Here is a 19,826-nt window from a genome sequence, read left to right as displayed (position 1 = left end):
TTACTAATCCTGCTGTGGTGAGTGCTAGTGACCCTCCCCTTCAAACGTAGTGAGACTTCCATTTGGCGGGTAATGCAAATTTGTTACTCGTTCAGTCCCCCTTTTCATTCATTCTCCTCACTTGCTCAGGCCCTTCGTGCTTCTCATTTTTCTTTTTTTTGCTTTTCCTTTCTAAATCATTTGCCTCCGTTTCAACATAACGACCGCACATCCCCAAGAAGACACCCGTGCCACCCTTTGGGAATGAAGTGCTGCAGATTGGGGAAAGTAGGAGAGGGAGAGGGGGAGGTGTGTGAGCGTAGATGAACGAAAAGGAAAATAGGAGGATGGGAGAGTTAGTTTAGCTTACCTCGTGCCCCAGGAACGGTGCCCGCAGTGTTTTTTTTTTTTGGAGCGTAGCCACCCGGAAGTTCGTTACATTATTCACGACTCTGATCTTCTTTCCCCTTTCGTTAACCGTTGGTGTTGTGTGTATTTGTGTATGTGCTTGTTGATGCGTGGTGGTTGGGGTCACCGTGCTTCGTTGCCTTCACGTGTTGCTTGCCTCGTTGTTTCTACCTGAATTGTTGCCTCTTCCATCTTTTTTTTCTTTGCTTGACAACACCGTTAGCGTACAGGGAAGTATTGGGAGTTGTGGCTGATTTCCCGGAGAAAGTATTAATATTCTTGGGATTGTTTTATCCACTTATTTGCAGTTGTTTGGAGTTATATATATATATATATATATATATACTTTGTAGTACAGCAGGGTTGAGTTTTGTTGTCCCATTTCTAGCAATAGGAGCAGTATTAGCAATTTTGTAGTATCGTTCAGTGCGTTTGTGTTCTAGTCCGTGCCACGTGGGAGTAAGGTGCGTCGGGACGACCCCAGTAAGGTACGCAGTTAGGATAAATCACGAACCGGCGCGGGTACAATTTTGAGCTCGCGGGAGGATGTGGCGTCGAGCTGGGGCCAATTTACCCCCCATTATTCCTGCTCTTACAGGATGCGTGGTTCCTTTTCCCGTCTGTTCTCCCCGACGAGTGATCCACGGCGAGGTTCGGCATCACAACACCGACACCAACAACACTCGCATCCCATGGGACTTCACGATGGCAAGCTATGAGGAGATCAACAACGTCATCCTCCCTAAGTTTCCGCGCAGCCGCCGCAGGAGCGCCATTATTCCACTGCTGCACCTCGCACAACGGCAACAGGGCGGGTACATCCCAGTGACGGCCATGTACAAAATTGCCCGCATCTGTGAGGTGCCTCCAATGCAGGTATTTGAAACAGTCACGTTTTACTCCATGTTCAACCGCCAACCTGTGGGAAAATATCACATTCAGTTCTGCGTCACAACCCCCTGCATGCTATGTGGCTGTGACGAACTCGTCCACCGCACCGAGGCATACCTCAATGTGAAAATGCATGGTACAACCCGTGACGGACTCATTACGCTGGGTGAGATGCAGTGCCTTGGGGCTTGTGTGAACGCACCCATGCTTGTGGTAAGCGACTACAGTCGGCCACCACATTTTTCATATGACTTTGTGGAAGACCTTACGTGGGATAGTGTCAAGGAACTGATTGAGAACTTACGTGAAGGGCGCCCATTTAAGGTGGGGACGTGTCGAGAAGACCGTCGATGGTCGGAACCGGCAGGTGGCAGAACGTCAATTTTTATGAAAGAGCCACCAAAGCCGTATTGCAGGGACTTAGATGCGAAACCGGTACAACCAGGCGCCTCCACCGGCGGCGCAGCGAAGAAGTAGCAACGCGCCCACCTGCTGTTCTGCTGGTTCGTTGCAGCCCTTTCCAGTAGTGCCGAACCATTTGTTTACTCCATACAGGGCCCGTGGTGCGTATGTACATGTATATGTGTTTGTATGTATATGTGTTTGTGTGTGTGGTGTGTGCAAAGGAGAGCGCAGGAGGGGTGGCGTTGACACTTGGTGTTTTGAAAAGGCGTGGGGAGTATCGTGTGCTAGTGAGGATGAAAATAACGTTCGTACTTTTTAAAGTCTATTGTGTGTACAGTAACAAGGTTTGCTGGCCGTCGTAGTGGGTATTTATGGGCCAAAGGAGTAATTTAAGTTGAAGGGTGGCGTGTGAGGTATTTCTCTCATGTGCTGGTAACCGTTGGGCGACGTGGTGGGTCACGTGCGCCTACCGATATATGGTCTCGAGGAACATGTTTAATAAATGCTCCTCACACTGATTTTTTTCCCTCTTGTGGTCGCAGTCGTAGTCCATACGAGGTTACGCAACTGCTTGTGCACCTATTTCAAGATTATTTCCATCCAGTGAGTACGAGCCCTATTCTTCTTCCGAATGTTTTCTTTATTATTTTCTTCATTGTTTCGCTTCCGTAGTCTACACGCGTCGGAGAAAAGCGCGAGAGCTGTTGCTTCCATTTGCAACTCTAGCCACCGGCCCGCAGATATCAAAAAAAAAAAAAAGGTGACCGTCAAACAGTTCTTTTTGGAGGAGTATCTCCATTTTTTTTTCTTTTCAGAAGGTAAACCCCTCGGGAGGAGTAACTAGTCTAACCAGCCCGAAGTTTACTGAAAGGTAGGGAGAAGACGTGATTTGCATATGTTCCATTCCAAAACCGCGCTCAGCTGCGGTGTGCGTGAGTTTCTAGAGAGTCAAGGGGTCCGCAATGCCCGTGTATCAATTGAGCTATTTCCAGACATTCGGGGTGTTAATGGCAGCCGCAACACAACGGCCAGCAGTATTGCCGTGTCGGTTAGTGGCGATGAGCACCTTCCAGTGTTGGATCAACAGCAACTTTCTCCTTCCTTCACATGTGCCACCACTACAGACGCATGCCGCGACGGCAAGGCTGTTCAAAAGACTGCGGCAGCCGCGTCATTGTGTTTAAGCTCCACAACAGCCCATTCGTCGCCAGGCTCGCGGCATACGAGTGTTGTGCTTGTGGAGGAGCAAAAGACGACTGAGCAGCCCGTTCGCTACACTCCAGCCGCTGCCACTCCGGTATTTAGCATTCTCAGCACGGATGTGGGGGATGTCACGGATCGTCACGGAGCTTCTGCCCAGGGAGTGAGTAATGTTCATGTTGTTGACGTTGTTGAAGTGGAAGAACCACGGTATCAGCCCATTTTTGGTGATGCGGGGATGGAAGCGAACCCTCCAAGCATTCTAATTTCCTCCTCAACAGGACTTCCATGCCGAAACAGTACCGGCCAGAACATTAACAACTCTAAAGCAGACTCCTTAAAGCTTCCGTCGCTCGCGGAGAAGGGCGATACCGTCACGAATAGCAACAACAACAGCAGCGACAAACTGACCCATGAAGAGAATACCAGCGGCGAATGCTTTAGCCGGGGCAAGGACTTAAACAGCAATGGCAATACGAAAAGGAAGGAACTGAGGCCCCCCAAGGTTTACTCTGGCCGCGTTGCACCGTGTGAAGAGGACAGTAAAAAACGTCTTCAAGACCTTCTGAGGGAGCAGGAAGCTATGGAACGGGAGAGTTTGGAGGGCCTTTCTCAACACGATAAAATTGTTAAGGAAGCGGAGAAGTACCTGGAGGAGTTGCGGCAAGTTTGGCATGGCAGTAAATCCTCCAATGGGGAGCAACCACCACGCCAACACCTTAGCGCCCCCAACGCACGACCTCAAAGCAGCTCACGAGGTCCGAAAAACCCGTCCACGGCTGTTGTTAACCTCAATGAAATCAAAGTAGTAAAATTTACACTTCCTACCAGTGCAAAAGCGAAGGAAGAAGTGTTGGTGCAACTCCGAGCCAGCGCGAAAGGGGCCCAACATTTAACGAATAAGGATAAATTTTCCCTACTGCTGCGGGAGCAGCAAGCAATGCTGCACGACAATGCCTCCACGGAAGAGGAGTACCAAAAGCTGCTCCAGCAGGCTGTTTCTTACCATGAACGGACGAATTAAGTTAAGCAAGGGTTTGGATAAGGGGATAACGCGCGGTTACGTGAATTCATAAAGTCACAAAGTAATTGGATTGTAAGGGCCATTGGGAGTGATTAAAAAATAAAAAAAAGGAAAAAGAGAAGAAGGCAAAGACCCCATCAGATAGTGAAGGAAAGGAGGAACTAAAGTATGCGTACGTGTACATGTCACTATTCCTAATGGCTTTTGGACCAAAATGTGTTTTTTCGTCAAGAGCAGAAGTGAAACGATTCCCACCGGCACAACACGACGAGGAAAAGGATATGAAACCGTGCCAACGAAGTGAAATGATCATGAGGATTTGTGATTTGTACGATTGTTTACGTGTTTGTGTTTGTGTATGTGTGAACAACAAGGCGAGAGGAACGCAGAACTAAAGAGTTTCAAAAAAAAAAAAGGGAGTGTCTGTGATGTAACAAACAAACAAACAATCAAAGTGAAATGGAAGCTAAAATAAAGCAAATGTTAAAATGAGGTAAAAAAGAGGGAAACATATGTTCGGATGATGCGGATATGTTAGGAGCGCAACAATAGCAAGAACAGTATGAAAAAAAAAATATTTATTTCATAGAGAGAAAGAGAGGAAACGAAGGGAAGTATACGAGTGAAGGGATATAACGCTTTTGGGAAGGTAAATTTGAGGAACTAAGTAGCGATGGAGATAAAAAAAATGGTGATGGAAGTGAAAAAAAAATGAGCGGAGATGCGTGAAGTGTTGCGACCTGACGTGTGGTGATGAGTTGCCACTAACAACAATAAATAATAAATAGTAATAATAATAATAATAGTAATTATTATTGTTATTTTGATTTTCCAACTCTCACACATGTGGCGTCACCCCACCAGCGTTGCGTCTCCACGGCGATGAATTTAATGACGTCATGCACGGCAGGTTCTGCCTCTTTTCCTTCTTCGATCCATTTTTTTTTCTTTCCGTTCCTTCCTTCTTTCCTTCCGTTTGTTTGTTTTGTTTGTTTGTTTTTCCTGAAAAAAACTAAAGTTACGGGGCTAAATAACCCATGGATGAACGAGAAAAGAACGAAAAGGTAAAACACACCAGTATCGTCGAAACGAGGGGGGAAAAAAAATAGGAGAAAAAGTGTTTATTTTTATTTTTTTTAAAAAATAATTGGTTGTCCATTTGTTGTTTTGTTTCGTTTCTGTTTTCAGTTCCTTAGAAACGTCTTGTATTTTACTTTACCAGCGTGGAAAAAGCGTTAGCTTCGGTTTGTTATTGTTATTTTTGTAGTGATAATAATAAAGGAAAAGAAAATGAGAAGAAAAGTGTGAATAAGTGACGTTGCATGATCAAATATATGTTGATTTACAGCACCGTATGCATTTTTTTGATTTTTATTTATTTTTCTTGGGGCTTCTTTCCTTTTTTTTGTCTTTCTGCGTTGTTTTTCTCTTTCCTTTTTTTCTTCTTTTCAGTTTTGTCTCACGTGTCGTGTTTTAGTGCTCTTAATTTGTTCCTCTTCCGTTTTTTTTTCAATTATGAAATAAATCCCCAACAGAAGGGGTTTAAAGGAGTTTTTATTTTTTTATTTTTGAGAAATGCTGCTGAGAAGCAGCGCCACCTCGTGATTCCTGGAGTGAGTGAACTGCTTTATGTTGTAGTAAAACTTGTTTTATTGTGGTCGTTTTTTTTTTTTTACATGTGCTTCTTTTTTTTTTCTTTTTTTTGTTTTTTGTTCTCCCCTCTCTCTGCATTTGTTTGAAAAAAAAAAGAAAAATAAAAAAGAGAGAAAAAAGGTAGAAGATATGTGTTTGCGGTTGTTGCTGATATTTTGCATATTCGAAGCGTAAGTACGTTAAAAAACAAGAAAAAAAACAAAATTTGTGAAAGAAAGAAAGAAAGGGGAATAATAGTAATAATAATACTAATATATATAAGAGGAATTATTATGGAAACTGACATAAGGAAGGAAATAAATTGAGTTAACGGCCTTCTTTTAAACAGTGACATAAAACACTCGCGCGACTGGGAGCAAAGAAAAAAAAAAGAAGGAATGAAAGGAAAGGGGCAACACTTCTTTTTATTTTTCCGTTGCTTTCTTTTAACTTTTTTTTTTTTTTGCGATCGCTCCCCCTTTTTCCATTTTTTCCTTTTTTTAAAAATTTAATCGTTTCCTTCCTATTTTTTTCATTGCGTTGCGAGTTTGTTTGTTTGTTTTTGTTCTTTTTTTTTTCTCTCTATTTTTTCTTTTTTTTTTTGTTTTTACACTGCTGCTTGCTTCTTATGTATTTCATTCACCGTGTGCTCGGTAAACATCTAAACGCATGAAGGTATGAGGATACATAATTATAATTATATGTATGTTTTTGCATGTAGATGCATTTTTTTTTTTTTACAAAAAAAATATGTGCGCTTGTGTGTCATTATTTTATATTTTATATTTTTATGTTTTTTTGTATTTTTGTATTTATGTGCGGGTGCGTGTTTTTTTTTGTTTGTTTTTTTTTTATCCCCCCTCATCTTTTGTTGCGTGTGCGAGATATGAAGGGGAAATAATAGATGGGGGAAATGTGTGAGATAAGGGAAGGAAATAACGGAAGGCAATGCAAATGATGTGTTATTATTTTTACAGTTTTATTCGGACCAGTGACATGCGATTTGACCGAAGAAGTAAAATTACTTTTGCTTTTAATATTTTCGTGTTTCTGTATTTTGTGTGTTTGTGAACTCATTACATGGAATGGTGCCCTTATTTAACACACCAAAAAGAAGGAAGGAGGAGGATCAGGAGGAGGAAACAAACAAAACAAAACAAACATTTTTTGTGCGCGAGCTCCTGTTAGCTGTAGTTGCAACTTTTCTTTACTTTGCTTCTCAAATTATTCCAGAATCCTCGTAATGACTTTGAGTTTTTTTCCATTCTCATGCGTATTTCCCCCTTTCATACATATATATACATATATATATAAATATATATATATATGTATTCCACCGCAATGTTTATATATTTATCTATTTTTTTGTTTGCCTTTTTTTTTTTTGCAGGACGTTGCGGGGATTTCTGCTTTTTGTTTTGTTGCTGGGCGCGAGATCGACACTATTAAATTAAGGGAAGGAGTATTGATTACTGCCCCCCTTTTTGTACCTTCCCGTTCATATTTCTCTTCATTACTATCATTATATCATTTACTGTTGTCATTATTATCACTACCATTACCATTACCATTATTATTGTTGTTGTTATTGTTATTATTTCCACTATGCTTACGTTGACTGTTTTACCTTCCACTCAGTACTATTTTTTTTTTTTTTGTTTATCGATCGTGGTGTTTTGTATGATTATCTCCCCGCCTTTTGGCTGCAACCATGTGTTACCCTCATCAATGCTTTTCGTTGTGTGCTATCTCCTTTTTTTTTGTTTCTTTATATATATTTTGACAGGTAGAGCAGCAGCAACAGCAGCAACATTATTATTATTATTATTATCATTATTATTATTTACCTTTTCCATAGCGGCAGTTGTTGTGCTGGTAAAGAGGGAGGATTCTTTTTTTCTTTTTGTTATTTGGTTTGCGTGTGGCGTGTGTGTGTGTGTGCGTGTGTGGGTTAAGGTGAAGGAAGAATAAAAGAGGGCTTGCGGCTCTGCATCACATTTAAGTTTGAGGTGTGCCACTATTCCCAAACTGAAAAAGGCGTAGAAAATAACAACGATATTCAGCAGTGATACGATACCGGCGATGATGCGACGGACGGGTGAAATGCATGCGGATCCAAACAATTTTACCACACCGCTTCATGTGGGACGCTGCGGAGATGGCGATTCGTGTGATGGCGTTTCACTCACTCGTAGCACACAAACGGATTCTATACTTGCGCGGCGGTGGGATTTTGTGACATTAAATGTTGGAGGGACGCCCTTCACGACTACGGTTTCAACTCTGTGCTCTGAACCTGGCAGTTTGCTGGCGGTGATGGTCCAGTCTGAGCTTCGAGACTCCTTTCATGTAGAGAAGGATGGAAACTCAGCAATTTTGCTTGATTTAGATCCAACATACTTTGCTCCTGTACTAAATTACTTGCGACATAAGGTGTTGGTTATACCTCCCGGTGTCCCAGAGGCTGGTGTGCTGGCTGTGGCGGAGTACCTAAATTTGAGGAGTTTAATACGGCGAATGGAACCCGAACGCCCCATGAGACGTCAGTTGTTATTTAGTTGGGGTTCGGGTTCTTGTGGGGAGCTCGGCACGCAGCGGTTTGAGGACTGCAATACCCCAACATTTGTGCAAATAACGCCGTTTGGTGTTCATGTAGTGGATGTTGCCCTGGGTGCTAGTTATAGTTGTGTACTCGCCAGTGACGGTAATGTTTATACTTTTGGAAATGGGGACTGGGGACAATTAGGGCTCGGTCACACACCAGAGGTGGAGCAGCATCCGGAGGACACAACGACTGTAGTGACGGTGCCGCAGCGCATTTCGATGTTTGAGCGGGAACCGGCGGTGCATGTGGCAGCCGGTTATGCCTTCGCCGTGGCCCTGACAGCAGATCATCATGTATACTTTTGGGGAAACAATAACCACGGCCAGAGTGGATTGGGGCCACGCAGCTTCCATTGTTCACTGCGCAAAGTGGAGGAACCAACTCTAGTCACAACATTAGAGGGTAAACATATTGAGCAGTTGAGCTGTGGTAGTTTCTTCACCCTTGCTCTGGGTACTGATGGCACGTTGTACAGTTGGGGGTTATTGGATTGTCTTGGCCTTGGAAATGAAGCAGAAGTGCGTGCTAGTGTTACGGATATATCTATTATTGGTAAGTCGTTGAGTGCGGAGGAGCGCACAGTTGTGCTTGAGCCACAGGTAGTGCGGGTTCCAACTGAGCACAAACTTGTTCGCATCCACGCCGGTCAATGGCACAGTGGCGCTATTAATGCTGCGGGTGAGCTCTTCACATGGGGTGTTGGTTACCAAGGCCGTCTCGGTCACGGTGACAATGGACCGGTAATGCGTCCAAAAAAAGTTGTGGGTGCACTCACCGGTCGTCACGTTGTTGATGTTGCTTGTGGTTCCTTTCATACCGTAGCTTTAACCGACCGCGGTGCCGTGTACTGCTGGGGCGATAACACTTCTGGGCAGTGCGGTGCCCGTCCAACAACCGACACAATAACTTCACCGTATCGAGTAGTAAATCTTGAATTTGTTGCAGGTGGTGTGGCGAGGGCCATCGCATGTGGCCGGCAGCACACCGTAGTTGTGATGGAGGGACCTCAGTCATGGTGTCGGCGCCCGTGTTGCCAATTAGGTCCAGATGGCAAACCAAAAGGAACACACGGTCAAGTCTTTACATTTGGTGGGGTTACATGTCCGGAGGGTTCCGTCTCGAGTGGTGCCAGCAGCGGCAATATGAATAATAATAATAATAATAACAACAATAGCAACAGTAGCAATCAACATTATTATAATGTTGGCTCCAACAACAACAACAACAACAACAATGCGAGCAATAACCTTGGTGGTTGTAAGACCCAGGGTGGGATGGTGAATCGTCAGTTCCGGCTGGTTCCAGGTTTAGAGGAAATGAATGTAACAAATGTTAAGAGTGGATTGCGTCACAAATTTGTCTTCGCGGAGGATCGTGGTGATGATTTCCCAACAACTTAAAGGAAATATGCACTACTTCATGAACCGTAGCGACAAATTATGTGGAGTCTGAAAAGAGGAAGGGAAAAGGGATGAGGGAAGTAAATACGACCGCGGCGTGTTAGAGGGTCGAAGACATTTGTTAATTAACTTGGCGAATTCTCTCAGCTAACCGTGCGATTGCTTCTTTTTTTATTTCTTTTCGTGCTCATTTTTTTTTTTACTCTTTCCTTCTTCTCTTTGTATTGTTCTTTCCCCATTAATCCTTTGTTGCGGGGTATTGACCAAATAACACATATCCGAAAAAGAAAATGCGTCGGCAATGTTGAAGGCAGTTACATGGCTCTTTTTTTCTTTTTCTTTTTTCCTCCTCCTCTGCAGTGTGTGCGAGCGTACTGTGCCGTTGTGGGCTCTTTGTTTTGTTTTGTTTTGTTTCCCCCCTTCTGTCTTTCATTAGCGTTTTGTGCTTTGATATGTTACGTTTCATCCCTTCGAGTTGTCTTTATGATTCAGTAGCGTACTTTTCGTACAGTCGTGTTTTGTTTTTGTTTTTGTTTTTGTTTTTGTTTTTGTTGTGTTGTTTTTTTTTTTTAGTTTTACAGTGAAGAAGGCCACCTTTCCAGTGCTCCCTCTTTTTGTTTTTGTTTTTGTTTTTAGTTTTGCTGTGGAAAAGTATTTTCCTTTCATATTTTCACGCTTTTGCTGTTGCTTTCGGTTTGCTTCACTCAGGGTGTATACCCGAATCCGAATCGTGTTATATTATTATTGTTATTATTATTATTATTACATTACATTATAATTATATTGCGTGTGATGATTCGTTAGATCGAAAAGGCGGGGAGGAAAAAAAAAAAGAAGAAAAAAAACAGCAACAATAACACCAACAACAAAAACAAAAGAAAGAAGAAAACAACGAAATAAACTCTCATTGACTTTTTTTTTCCCCCCTTTCGACTATTACCTGAGGCATTTGTTTAGTCCTTTCGAGTGCATGTTTCTTTCTTTCTTTCTTTTTAAAAAAAAAAAACATTTTATTTCTCGTATGATATGCTGCGAAAGCACAGAAAAAAAAAAGAGAAAAGAATGAGAGTTTATTTCGTTGGGCGGATTTATCATAGTCATGTAAGTCTCCCAGAAGATTTCTTTTTCCTTTTTTTTATTCACATTTATTTATTTATGGGCAATGATTATTCCCGTGGGGAGTGGGATCTGGGGAAAAAATAAATAAAGACTACTGAAATATATAAAATAAAATAAAATATATATATAAAAAAAGAAAACGGAAGGATGAATAGAAAGTGGAAAAGGGAAAAGGTTGAAACAAAACATACAAAAGGGCGCTGGAGGTCATCAACTGAACTTCATGTTGTTAAAAGTTTCTGTACGTGACATTTTGATGATACCACTTTTTTTTTTCTTTTTTTTTTTCCTCTTCTTCATCTCACGGCAGAGCCCGGTACTGTTACGCGTTGACTGGCAGCGGTTTGTTTTTTTTTTTTTGAAAAGAAGGAAAAAAGAAAAAAAAAGAGATAAAACCTTTTTTTTTGAAAAAAAAAAAATGCCCCTCCCCTCTTCTTCATTTGTTATTATTGTTATTATTATTATTAACTGCCGTTGCCGTGTCATTTTCCTTTTGTATATATTTTATTGGTAATGACATGAGATATGTGTAGGCGTTTATTTGAATGGGAATATACAGGCAGGCAGATCGCCTGTGGTGTTTTGAAATAATAATAATAATAATAATTATTATTATTATTGTTGCCATTTACTGTCATGCATATTCCTTCCGAACCATTTTTTTTTTTTTTTTTAAAGTCTCTCCCCCCTTTATAAAAAAATAAAAAAATATATATTTATTTATTTGTTTATTTTCTCACTCCCCTCTATTTCATCGAGCCGCCTCATGTTTTTTCTGCCTTCCTCTCTCTATCTATCTCTATCTTTCTTTCTCTCTTGTATTTATTAATGTCTGCTCTTTACCTTATTTTGTTATTATCATTGTATGACAAATCCTTCTTTTCTTCTTTTTCTTCTTCTTTATTATTATTATTATTTATTTATTTATTATTGACATCACAACAACACTTCGGATTTGAAGTTCCAAAAATAGTAAAAAAAAATAACAAAAAGAAATAAAAAAAATAAGTAAAAGATATAAAGTAGCTATAGAACCATTTAGTTTCTTTCTTTTTTTGTTTTTTTTGTTACATTGCACTAGATCCACTAAACCATCTTCATTTGTTTTCATATATTTTTTCCTTTTTTATTAAATTTACTTTTTTTCCCTTTTAACTTCCTGACGAACAAAAGCAGTAAAAAAAAAATAACTGAGGAAAAGGAAAATAAAAAAAAAGCAGAAAAGATACAAAAAAAATAAGAAAATCAGAATAGTTTTTATTTTTCAACTAAGAGAAGCAATAAAACACTTTTTATTGCTTCTATTGTTTGTTTTTTATTTTGTTTGTCTTGAGGTTGGGTTTATAAAATTGACTCACAAAAATACAAAATAAAAATAAAAAGTTTATAATAAATTGAAGCACCGACAGGAACATTGCGTTTTTTTTATAATATATTTATAGAACAGATTAGAAAGAGTAAACATACATTTACACATTTATAAACGTAACGTATATATATATATTTCACAAATTAGAAAGCAGTTCCACATCTGAGCGGACGGTAAGACGTGGATTAAAAGGAATACGAAATTAAAAAAAAAAAGAATCAACAGAATTAAAAGAAAAAAAAATAGAGGAGGAAACATTTTTTAAAATACAGATATAGAAAATCAAATAAATCAGAAAAGAGAAGAAAAAAAAGAAAAAGGAAACGAAGGGGCGACCCACAGCTGACACCGCTACTGAGGATTGAATTTGTCAGTCACGTAGAAGCAAAATATTAGTTGATTAGGTAATCACGCAAACGCCAATACATCAGTTTGGTCGTTTGCTTTAAATTTCTTTTGTTTTTGTTGTTTTCTGCCCTTCAGAAAAGAAAAAAAAAATAAAAGAAGAAAAAACAGCAACAACAACAACAAACTTTCTTACCCTCCACTAATAGCACTAGATTCAACCACCACACCGCTCCCTTTAGTTCTTTATTTTGTTTTCTGTTGTTTTACTACCTGCTGCTCACATTGCGTCGTTGGGCAGAAACAAACAAAAAAAAATATATTTTCATTATATAAATACGTGTATATAAATATATAAATCTAATTATATACGCTCATATATTACCCTTTTGTGCACATTTGAAGCACTGCCGTCAGCGTGTGTTGTATTGCGTTGGTTTGATCATAACGGAGGGGGGGGGGGTAAAAAAAAAAAAAAGAATGCACGCAACCGCTGAGACGTGTGAAACGCCGTCGAGTTCGCGGCGCCCTCCAAATGACAGGCCGGACTTTCGTGAGGGTTCAACTCTTAAGGAGTTTGATAAAAGTGGCCGTCTCGTGGGATATTTCCGTTGCGGAAGGATGCTCGGGCGTGGTGGCTTTGCAAAGTGTTATGAAGTGGAGCAGGGTGGCGATACGTATGCGTTGAAGGTTGTGGACCGCTCACTACTGCAGAAAACTAAGACACTACAGAAACTCCACTCTGAGATATCCATTCACCGCCGCATGAAGCACAAACACATTGTTAACTTCATACGGACCTTCCATGACGACTGGAATGTTTATATTCTGTTGGAGAAGTGCAGCAATCAGACGCTGATGGAAATATTGAAGCGCCGGCAACGTTTCAGTGTGCCAGAGACACAATAATTGCATTGCAGTCGCTTTCCGCCATTCAATATATGCATGAGCAATGTGTTATTCATCGTGACCTGAAACTTGGTAACATAATGATGGATGCAAATATGAACGTGAAGATTGGGGACTTCGGTTTGGCTGCTGAGTTGCAGTACGACGGGGAGCGGAAACGCACTATTTGTGGCACGCCCAATTATATCGCACCGGAGATCATTGAAGGTTCGCGCGAGGGACATAGTTACGAAGTGGATGTGTGGTCGCTCGGTGTGATCCTCTACACGCTGTTGGTTGGAGAGCCGCCGTTTCAGACATCAGATGTGAAGGCCACTTACCGTCGTATTAGGCAATGCCGGTATGAATTTCCTTCACATGTAGATGTGCCAGAGAGTGGGAAGGAACTTATTCACAGTATTCTGCAGAGCCGCCCCGACCAACGGCCGACGTTGCTGGAAATTCGTTCACATCCATTTTTCCGCCTCCCGCCGCCACCGACGACAGCACCTACCACACTCTTCTACAGTTCACGCCGCCGTCAGCATTCAGATGACCCCCGAGGACATGCGCAGGGACCACTTCCACTTCGCCGCCAAAAATCAGGGGACATTCAGGCGGCGTTGCAGAAACAAACACCGCAACGCCGTCAACCGCAGTCGCAGCCCAAATCAGTTGAAGCTGTTCGCTGCATTTCGAGTCCGCGTGTGTCCCGCGAAGTGCTTCAACCTATCAGCACAAATCTACCCAAAACGGACCGATACCACCTAAAACCCAGCTGCCCGGCGGTAGCTTCCGCAAGGTTTCATGGGGCTTTGGGCGGGGACTGCAACAATAACAATAACATCAACAACAACGCCATAAACCCCATTAACAGTGCTGCGGTGAGCATCCCGTCACCTCGTGCAGATGCGATTCGGCCCCTCACGCAAGTTGCCGCACCGGGCGGTGCTGATGAATCCGCGGAAACCACTGCAACAACTCCGCGTGTGCAGCTGAGACCTCACCCAGCTATAGAGGAAGAGGAGAAGAATGAACTCACCGCCGTGCATGATCAACTCCATCAGACGTTACGGGAAATAGGCGACATATCCCCACGTGAGGTTGCCACCCGCACACAAACCAAACGGTCACCGCAAGTGGCTCCCTTGCCAGTGGCGAACTCACCCACAACATCTACAGTTCCTGCATTAACGCCCAGATGCGAAGACGAGCCGGCGCCATCGTTGCCACTTCCCACTGTTTGGGTGACGAGTTTCGCGGATTTCTCCGAAAAATACGGGTTGTGTTACCGGTTGAGCACCGGCCATACCGGTGTGCACTTCAACGACTCCACTAAAATGGTGTGGGAGCCCATTACAAACCGTGTAGAGTATTATATGCGAGTGAAGGAAGTTGTTGCGCGTGGTAATGCCAACGTCCTGCAGGCGCGAGATCAACAACATGCGTTTCACATGGATATGTTCCCTGAAAGCCTGACCAAGAAGGTGACATTGATCAAATACTTTAAATCATACCTCTCACGAACGCGTAATTCTCATACCAACGTGGAGGTTGTACGGTGCTCACCATATGTGTCCGAAGTTACTCCGTCACTTAGTGGACCGCACATGATTGAAGATATTGTATATGTCAAGCGCTGGTTGATCACACCACAAGCAATTATATTCCGTCTATCCAACAAAACTATTCAGGTTTGTTTTCATGATAAGGCGGAGGTTATTCTAAGTTCGGAGTCGCGTGTTGTTACATATACAGAACCAACTGGCAACCGCGTGACAATGTCGCTATCGTCTGTTGCGACACGCTCTAGAGAAATTGCTGCACGGCTTCGTTACACCAAAGACATCCTCAGCGAGCTCATACAAAACCGTGATATTTAGAAGGAAAAGAAATGAAAAATAAAAAAAAAAGAAAAGAGAAAAACGTGTGATAGCGTTTCGACAGATGAACTGTGTAGGCAAAAGAAAAAAAAGGACGAGTGTATATATATATATATATATGAATATATATGAATACTCGAAGGGACATTATTCTCTCGTTTCTTCTTGTTACCGTTCTATCTACGTTTTACGTCTCTTTCTCTACAAGGAAGGAGAACAGAAGTTGTGTTTTTGTTTGTTTATTTTGGTGTTTACAGGTGGGCCCTAGTATTATGTGACACCCTTTTTCTTTGTTATTCCTCCCCTTTCTCTCAAAAAAAAAATAAATAAATAAATAAATAAAAACAGAAGAGAAAAACAGGATGAGGGAGTGAAGCATTTTACTTCACTGCTGCACCGTAGGAGTCGATATGCAAGCCATATGAGGCCCTTTCTTTCTTTCTTTATTTTTATTTATTTATTTCCGCCACATGTTTGGGTATATGAGGCTTCAGGCGGGACTAGATTCGAAAATGAGGCCGGGGAGAAGGGGCGAAGGGAAGAGAAGAGAAGAGATGAAAGGAAATGAAGGTGTTGAAAAGAGAGGAGAGAGAGAAATAGAAAAAAAATATTAATGAAACCCACATCTACGCATTGTTATTTTGCGTTATAAGACCCATAAAAAGCACTAGATCACTTCCCTCCCTTTTTTGTTATTTTTTTTGTCCCCCCCTCTCTCTTTCCACGTACTCGTCACTATTACGTTTTTGTGATGTGATGTGTTTTCTTGTTTTTTTTCCATATGTACTGAATTTCCTCTCTTTGTTGCTCTCTCTCTCTCTCTTTATCTTCCTCTCTTTCTATTGCTTCCATCTGGAGGGAAATGATACACTGTATTCGCTTTCAACTCCTTTTTGTTCTTTCATTTCCATTTCCATTTCCATCCTTTTTTTTGTTTTTGTTTCACCTTCATTCATTCATTCTTCCTTTCTTTTGTATTTGATGTCACGATCCTTTTCAACATCGTCGGCAAGCTATAGAGAAATATATCATTAAATACACAACTACGATGGTGGAACCGCTGAAGAGGAAGTAATACACGAGCAAACGTTCATTTGCAACTACATATATATATATATATATATATATATATATATATATATATCTGCGTATGTGAATGTATATGAAACAGGTCACGAATTTGCTACGCGCCTGCAGGTGAGGCAAGGTGATTTCCTTTTTTTGTTCAGATGTTTGACAGTTTGCTCTTTTTTTTGTTGTTTTATGTTTCATCTCTTCGGCTCGTTCTCACGTCGTGTTTTTTTTTCTTTTTTTGCCTCTCTTTGTTCCTTCCCCTCTTTTCCCCTCTTTTTTATTTTCGTATCTTCAGATCCAACGAGGTATGATTATATATCAGCGACAACACAAAGCTCCCGCCTCGTTGCAGCGTGGTGTTTCTGTCATTGTTTCTGTTTATTTCAAGAAAAAAAAATTGCTGTTATTGTTGCTTCCACTATTATTATTTCCACTCTTTACGTTTATCTTCTTTTCTCCCTCACCATTGGTGTTTCTCTTTGTCTTTTACTTTTAATATTAATATCTTTCTCTTTATGTGTGAAGGCTGAGGGTCCTTATTTAGTGTACGCGAGGGAAGTCCTTACATATCACGAGTTTGCGCGGGGACTAGCCCTTAATATTTGTTTCAGTTGAATTACTCGTTATTACAAATCAATATATATATATATATATATAAATATAAATAAATAGTGTAGTTATTTTGTTTTTATTTATCACCGCATCTGCTACTAACGTGGTGGCGGTGAGGCAGAAAGTTCTCTCAGCAGAAGTGTACAAGCAGCGAAAGGAAAAGTTGGCGCGGCCAACCATATTTAACTTGAGCAGTGTAACGTTGAAGGGACAGATAGATAACAACAACAACAAAAAAAAAAACAAACATCATCAACAACAACGAAACAAAACATAAGCAAGACAAAACAAAAGAAGAGCGACCGGAAGAAGGTAGTTAAGTTAGTATTTGTATTAAGGGTAATTATTATCGCCATTATTTGAAGGTGCGAATTCACCGACTGTGACAGCACCGACCTCACTGGTTATCATATATATATATTTATATATATAAACGTTTATACACCAGCAAAGAGGCGGAAAGCTACACAAGGCTGTGGAGGCGCAAGGTAATAAAGTCAATTCAAAAGTCTATTACAGAAGGTACCTTTGTTTTCTTTTTTCCCCCCTGTTTCCACGTTTTTTTCTTATTTTGTTTTTTTTCTTTATTTTACGTTGAGTGGCATTGTGTTTGAAACCTTCCTCCAGAGAGAGCCTTGATCCGTTTCCGGCGGTTCTTTCGAAACGTATGGGTTGCGGTTCGAGTGTCCCTGATGTGGTGAACCCTGGTTTTGCTATGAGGGTTCAGCGGCAGCCGAGCACAGTGAGTCAACACCAGTCATCCGAAAATTTTCTGAATGCGAGGCGATTGCGTCGGAAATCGAGCGGTATAAGAAGGAGTAGTAGCGGCGCTAGAATTGATGAAGAGGATATGCTATCGGACATCAGTTCTGCAGGATCGTCTGGCCGCTCGCTGCTTGATGTGCATTCGATGTTAGCTAGAACCTCATTTGCCCTAGAAGATCTGGAGCATCAGCGCCGGCAGCTACCCGATCTCATCGATGAGAATCTCTTTGTCTACGATGATGTCGTTGTGGCAAAGGATGAAGTTAACTCTAGGCAGTGGAAGGCTGAAGTGAACCGGCAGCCGCAAGAGATGCGGCGAAGTCGGTCAGGAAGCCGTCGACTATCCATGGGACCCAGGAAAGGGAAAAACAACGTCTTTTGCTTTGCGGACTTCAAGGTGTGGGTCGATGAAATGGAAACGGGAGCAAATGAGGGTATGGTGAAGGTTGGCAAACAACGCCTCTCCATCCTGAGTAGGAGCTCTGAGGAGGATGAGGCCCTCAAGGGTGCTCGGGTTTCCTTTACTTGTTCCACTCGGCCCAATGCCTTTGCCGTGTTGCGGGCTCGGATGATTGCTCAGCAGGAATTTTCGAAACTAAAACTTGCAGAACTCGGTGTACCGCGTAACATAAGAGACTTCCGCATCCGGACATTAATTGGTCATTCGGCGCGTGTGAGGTGTCTTTCCCTTTCACCTAATGAGAAGGCCTTAGTGAGTTGTTCAAATGAGGAGACATATGCGACGCTGCGGAATCTTATGGCTGACGAGGAGAGGGGTTCCTTTTCGGGTCACCGTGATGTGGTCATGTGTATGGCCTTCTCCGGTGACGGCAAATACTTGGCAACGGGCAGCAAAGACAAAACGCTTACGCTTTGGGACGCCGCCATCACAAAGGTACTGACGGTATTTAAGCATGAAAAGGTGGTCATATGCTGTTGCTTTAGCCCAGACAGTAAACGCATTGTGGCGGGTTGTCAGGACCGTGTGTGTCGTGTGTGGGATGTGATGCGGGGTGCTCAGGTTGTCACGTATAGTCGACATTGCGGTATTATTGCATCCGTTTGTTACAGTCCTGACGGCGGGAACATTTGTAGTGGATCTTCTGATAAAACCCTACGCGTGTGGGGTGCGGAAAGGGGAGGCACTCGCACGGTGCTCTCTGGGCATGTGGGCGTTGTGTTGTCCTGCAGTTATTCCACAGATGGTGAACACATATTTAGCAATGATGAGGCCTTCTTGTGTATGTGGAACCCCAAAGATGGTGTTTGCACAATGCGGCTGTCGGTAGCTGAGTTTGTGAGGAAATGTGGTGGTATTCCAAAGGTACGGAGACTGGGGTGGACGTTATGTTGTTCTGCCCCAGGAGCCTTCACTCACTACGTTGTGGCTGCTTGTGCGAACCGATTCGTGTACTTGATTGATGTACGAACCGGTGAGGAATACGCTAGTACGTTCTGCAAGGCGCCTGTGTATGCCTTAACACGTGGTAGGTGCAGCACGGTGGCGTTCGGTGATACTTTTGGGAATATATATATCCAAGAACTCATGTAGCGTGCCCCTTCCTGCCGGTGTTTCCAGTGAGCATATAAATATTATATATGTGTCTGTCTGTTTGTTTGTTTGTTTTATTATTTGTTTATTTAACCCCATTGCCTCGTTTTTGTTCTTTTTTTTTACTTTTTGTTGCCTTCCCGGACAGCAGCTTCTGTTTGTGACCTTGGCTGCTGATTCTTTAGATAACAAAACCGGCTTTGTGAAGGAGCGGTAATTGAAGGTCGAACGGAAATTTTTTCTGTTGGATTGATTTGCAGTATTTTTCCTTTTTATTTTCTTGGTGTTTATATGCCTATTTACAATATATTTATCTGTTTGTGTTAATATGTATATATTTGATTTCCCATGTTCCATCCGTCCTCATACGCCAATATAGATGTACCGATGAGTACGGCGTAGTGGTAACGAAGCATGTGCCGCAGCCAGCACAACTCGTTTGGTTCCTTTTCACCTACGATAGTTTGCTGCTGTTATGTCATTTTTAATATATATATATATATATATATGTATATTTCCCCCTCTTCTCGTCTGTTTGTTTAACAGCAGCATGGAAACCGCCGTACTTTTCGCTCTCAGAGCATTTTGTTCGTGCGTTTCTATTTGTTTAGGTTGAGCGTTTTCCTTTTTCAAAAAGAATTTGATTTTGTCATTCCTCTTGTGTGTACACTCTCT

The 19,826-nt window shown here is 41.9% G+C and overlaps 8 protein-coding genes across 8 annotated transcripts; all 8 read left to right on the top strand.

Annotated features, from left to right (window-relative positions):
* Window positions 1-933: 933 nt before the first annotated feature.
* TbgDal_VII7330 (NADH-ubiquinone oxidoreductase, mitochondrial,putative) lies at window positions 934-1,755 on the top strand (the record flags this gene model as incomplete). The annotated part of the gene is made up of 1 exon (XM_011776829.1): window positions 934-1,755. The coding sequence occupies one exon, from the start codon at window positions 934-936 to the stop codon at window positions 1,753-1,755; it is 822 nt and encodes a 273-aa protein (XP_011775131.1).
* An 823-nt stretch (window positions 1,756-2,578) lies between these two features.
* TbgDal_VII7320 (hypothetical protein, conserved) lies at window positions 2,579-3,907 on the top strand (the record flags this gene model as incomplete). Its single annotated transcript, XM_011776828.1, has 1 exon — window positions 2,579-3,907. The coding sequence occupies one exon, from the start codon at window positions 2,579-2,581 to the stop codon at window positions 3,905-3,907; it is 1,329 nt and encodes a 442-aa protein (XP_011775130.1).
* A 1,322-nt stretch (window positions 3,908-5,229) lies between these two features.
* On the top strand, window positions 5,230-5,646 carry TbgDal_VII7310 (hypothetical protein, unlikely; the record flags this gene model as incomplete). The annotated part of the gene is made up of 1 exon (XM_011776827.1): window positions 5,230-5,646. One exon carries the CDS (start codon window positions 5,230-5,232, stop codon window positions 5,644-5,646), a length of 417 nt encoding a protein of 138 aa, XP_011775129.1.
* A 1,136-nt stretch (window positions 5,647-6,782) lies between these two features.
* TbgDal_VII7300 (T. brucei spp.-specific protein) lies at window positions 6,783-7,157 on the top strand (the record flags this gene model as incomplete). The annotated part of the gene is made up of 1 exon (XM_011776826.1): window positions 6,783-7,157. The coding sequence occupies one exon, from the start codon at window positions 6,783-6,785 to the stop codon at window positions 7,155-7,157; it is 375 nt and encodes a 124-aa protein (XP_011775128.1).
* Window positions 7,158-7,621: 464 nt separating this feature from the next.
* Window positions 7,622-9,544, top strand: TbgDal_VII7290 (hypothetical protein, conserved; the record flags this gene model as incomplete). The annotated part of the gene is made up of 1 exon (XM_011776825.1): window positions 7,622-9,544. The coding sequence occupies one exon, from the start codon at window positions 7,622-7,624 to the stop codon at window positions 9,542-9,544; it is 1,923 nt and encodes a 640-aa protein (XP_011775127.1).
* Window positions 9,545-12,857: 3,313 nt separating this feature from the next.
* On the top strand, window positions 12,858-13,286 carry TbgDal_VII7285 (hypothetical protein, unlikely; the record flags this gene model as incomplete). The annotated part of the gene is made up of 1 exon (XM_011776824.1): window positions 12,858-13,286. The coding sequence occupies one exon, from the start codon at window positions 12,858-12,860 to the stop codon at window positions 13,284-13,286; it is 429 nt and encodes a 142-aa protein (XP_011775126.1).
* A 32-nt stretch (window positions 13,287-13,318) lies between these two features.
* TbgDal_VII7280 (polo-like protein kinase) lies at window positions 13,319-15,148 on the top strand (the record flags this gene model as incomplete). Its single annotated transcript, XM_011776823.1, has 1 exon — window positions 13,319-15,148. The coding sequence occupies one exon, from the start codon at window positions 13,319-13,321 to the stop codon at window positions 15,146-15,148; it is 1,830 nt and encodes a 609-aa protein (XP_011775125.1).
* A 2,353-nt stretch (window positions 15,149-17,501) lies between these two features.
* TbgDal_VII7270 (hypothetical protein, conserved) lies at window positions 17,502-19,151 on the top strand (the record flags this gene model as incomplete). Its single annotated transcript, XM_011776822.1, has 1 exon — window positions 17,502-19,151. One exon carries the CDS (start codon window positions 17,502-17,504, stop codon window positions 19,149-19,151), a length of 1,650 nt encoding a protein of 549 aa, XP_011775124.1.
* Between the last annotated feature and the right edge of the window lie 675 nt (window positions 19,152-19,826).

Source organism: Trypanosoma brucei, chromosome 7 (genome assembly GCF_000210295.1).
Source record: "Trypanosoma brucei gambiense DAL972 chromosome 7, complete sequence".
NCBI lineage: Eukaryota > Euglenozoa > Kinetoplastea > Trypanosomatida > Trypanosomatidae > Trypanosoma > Trypanosoma brucei.
This window is presented reverse-complemented; position numbering and strand designations above follow the sequence as displayed.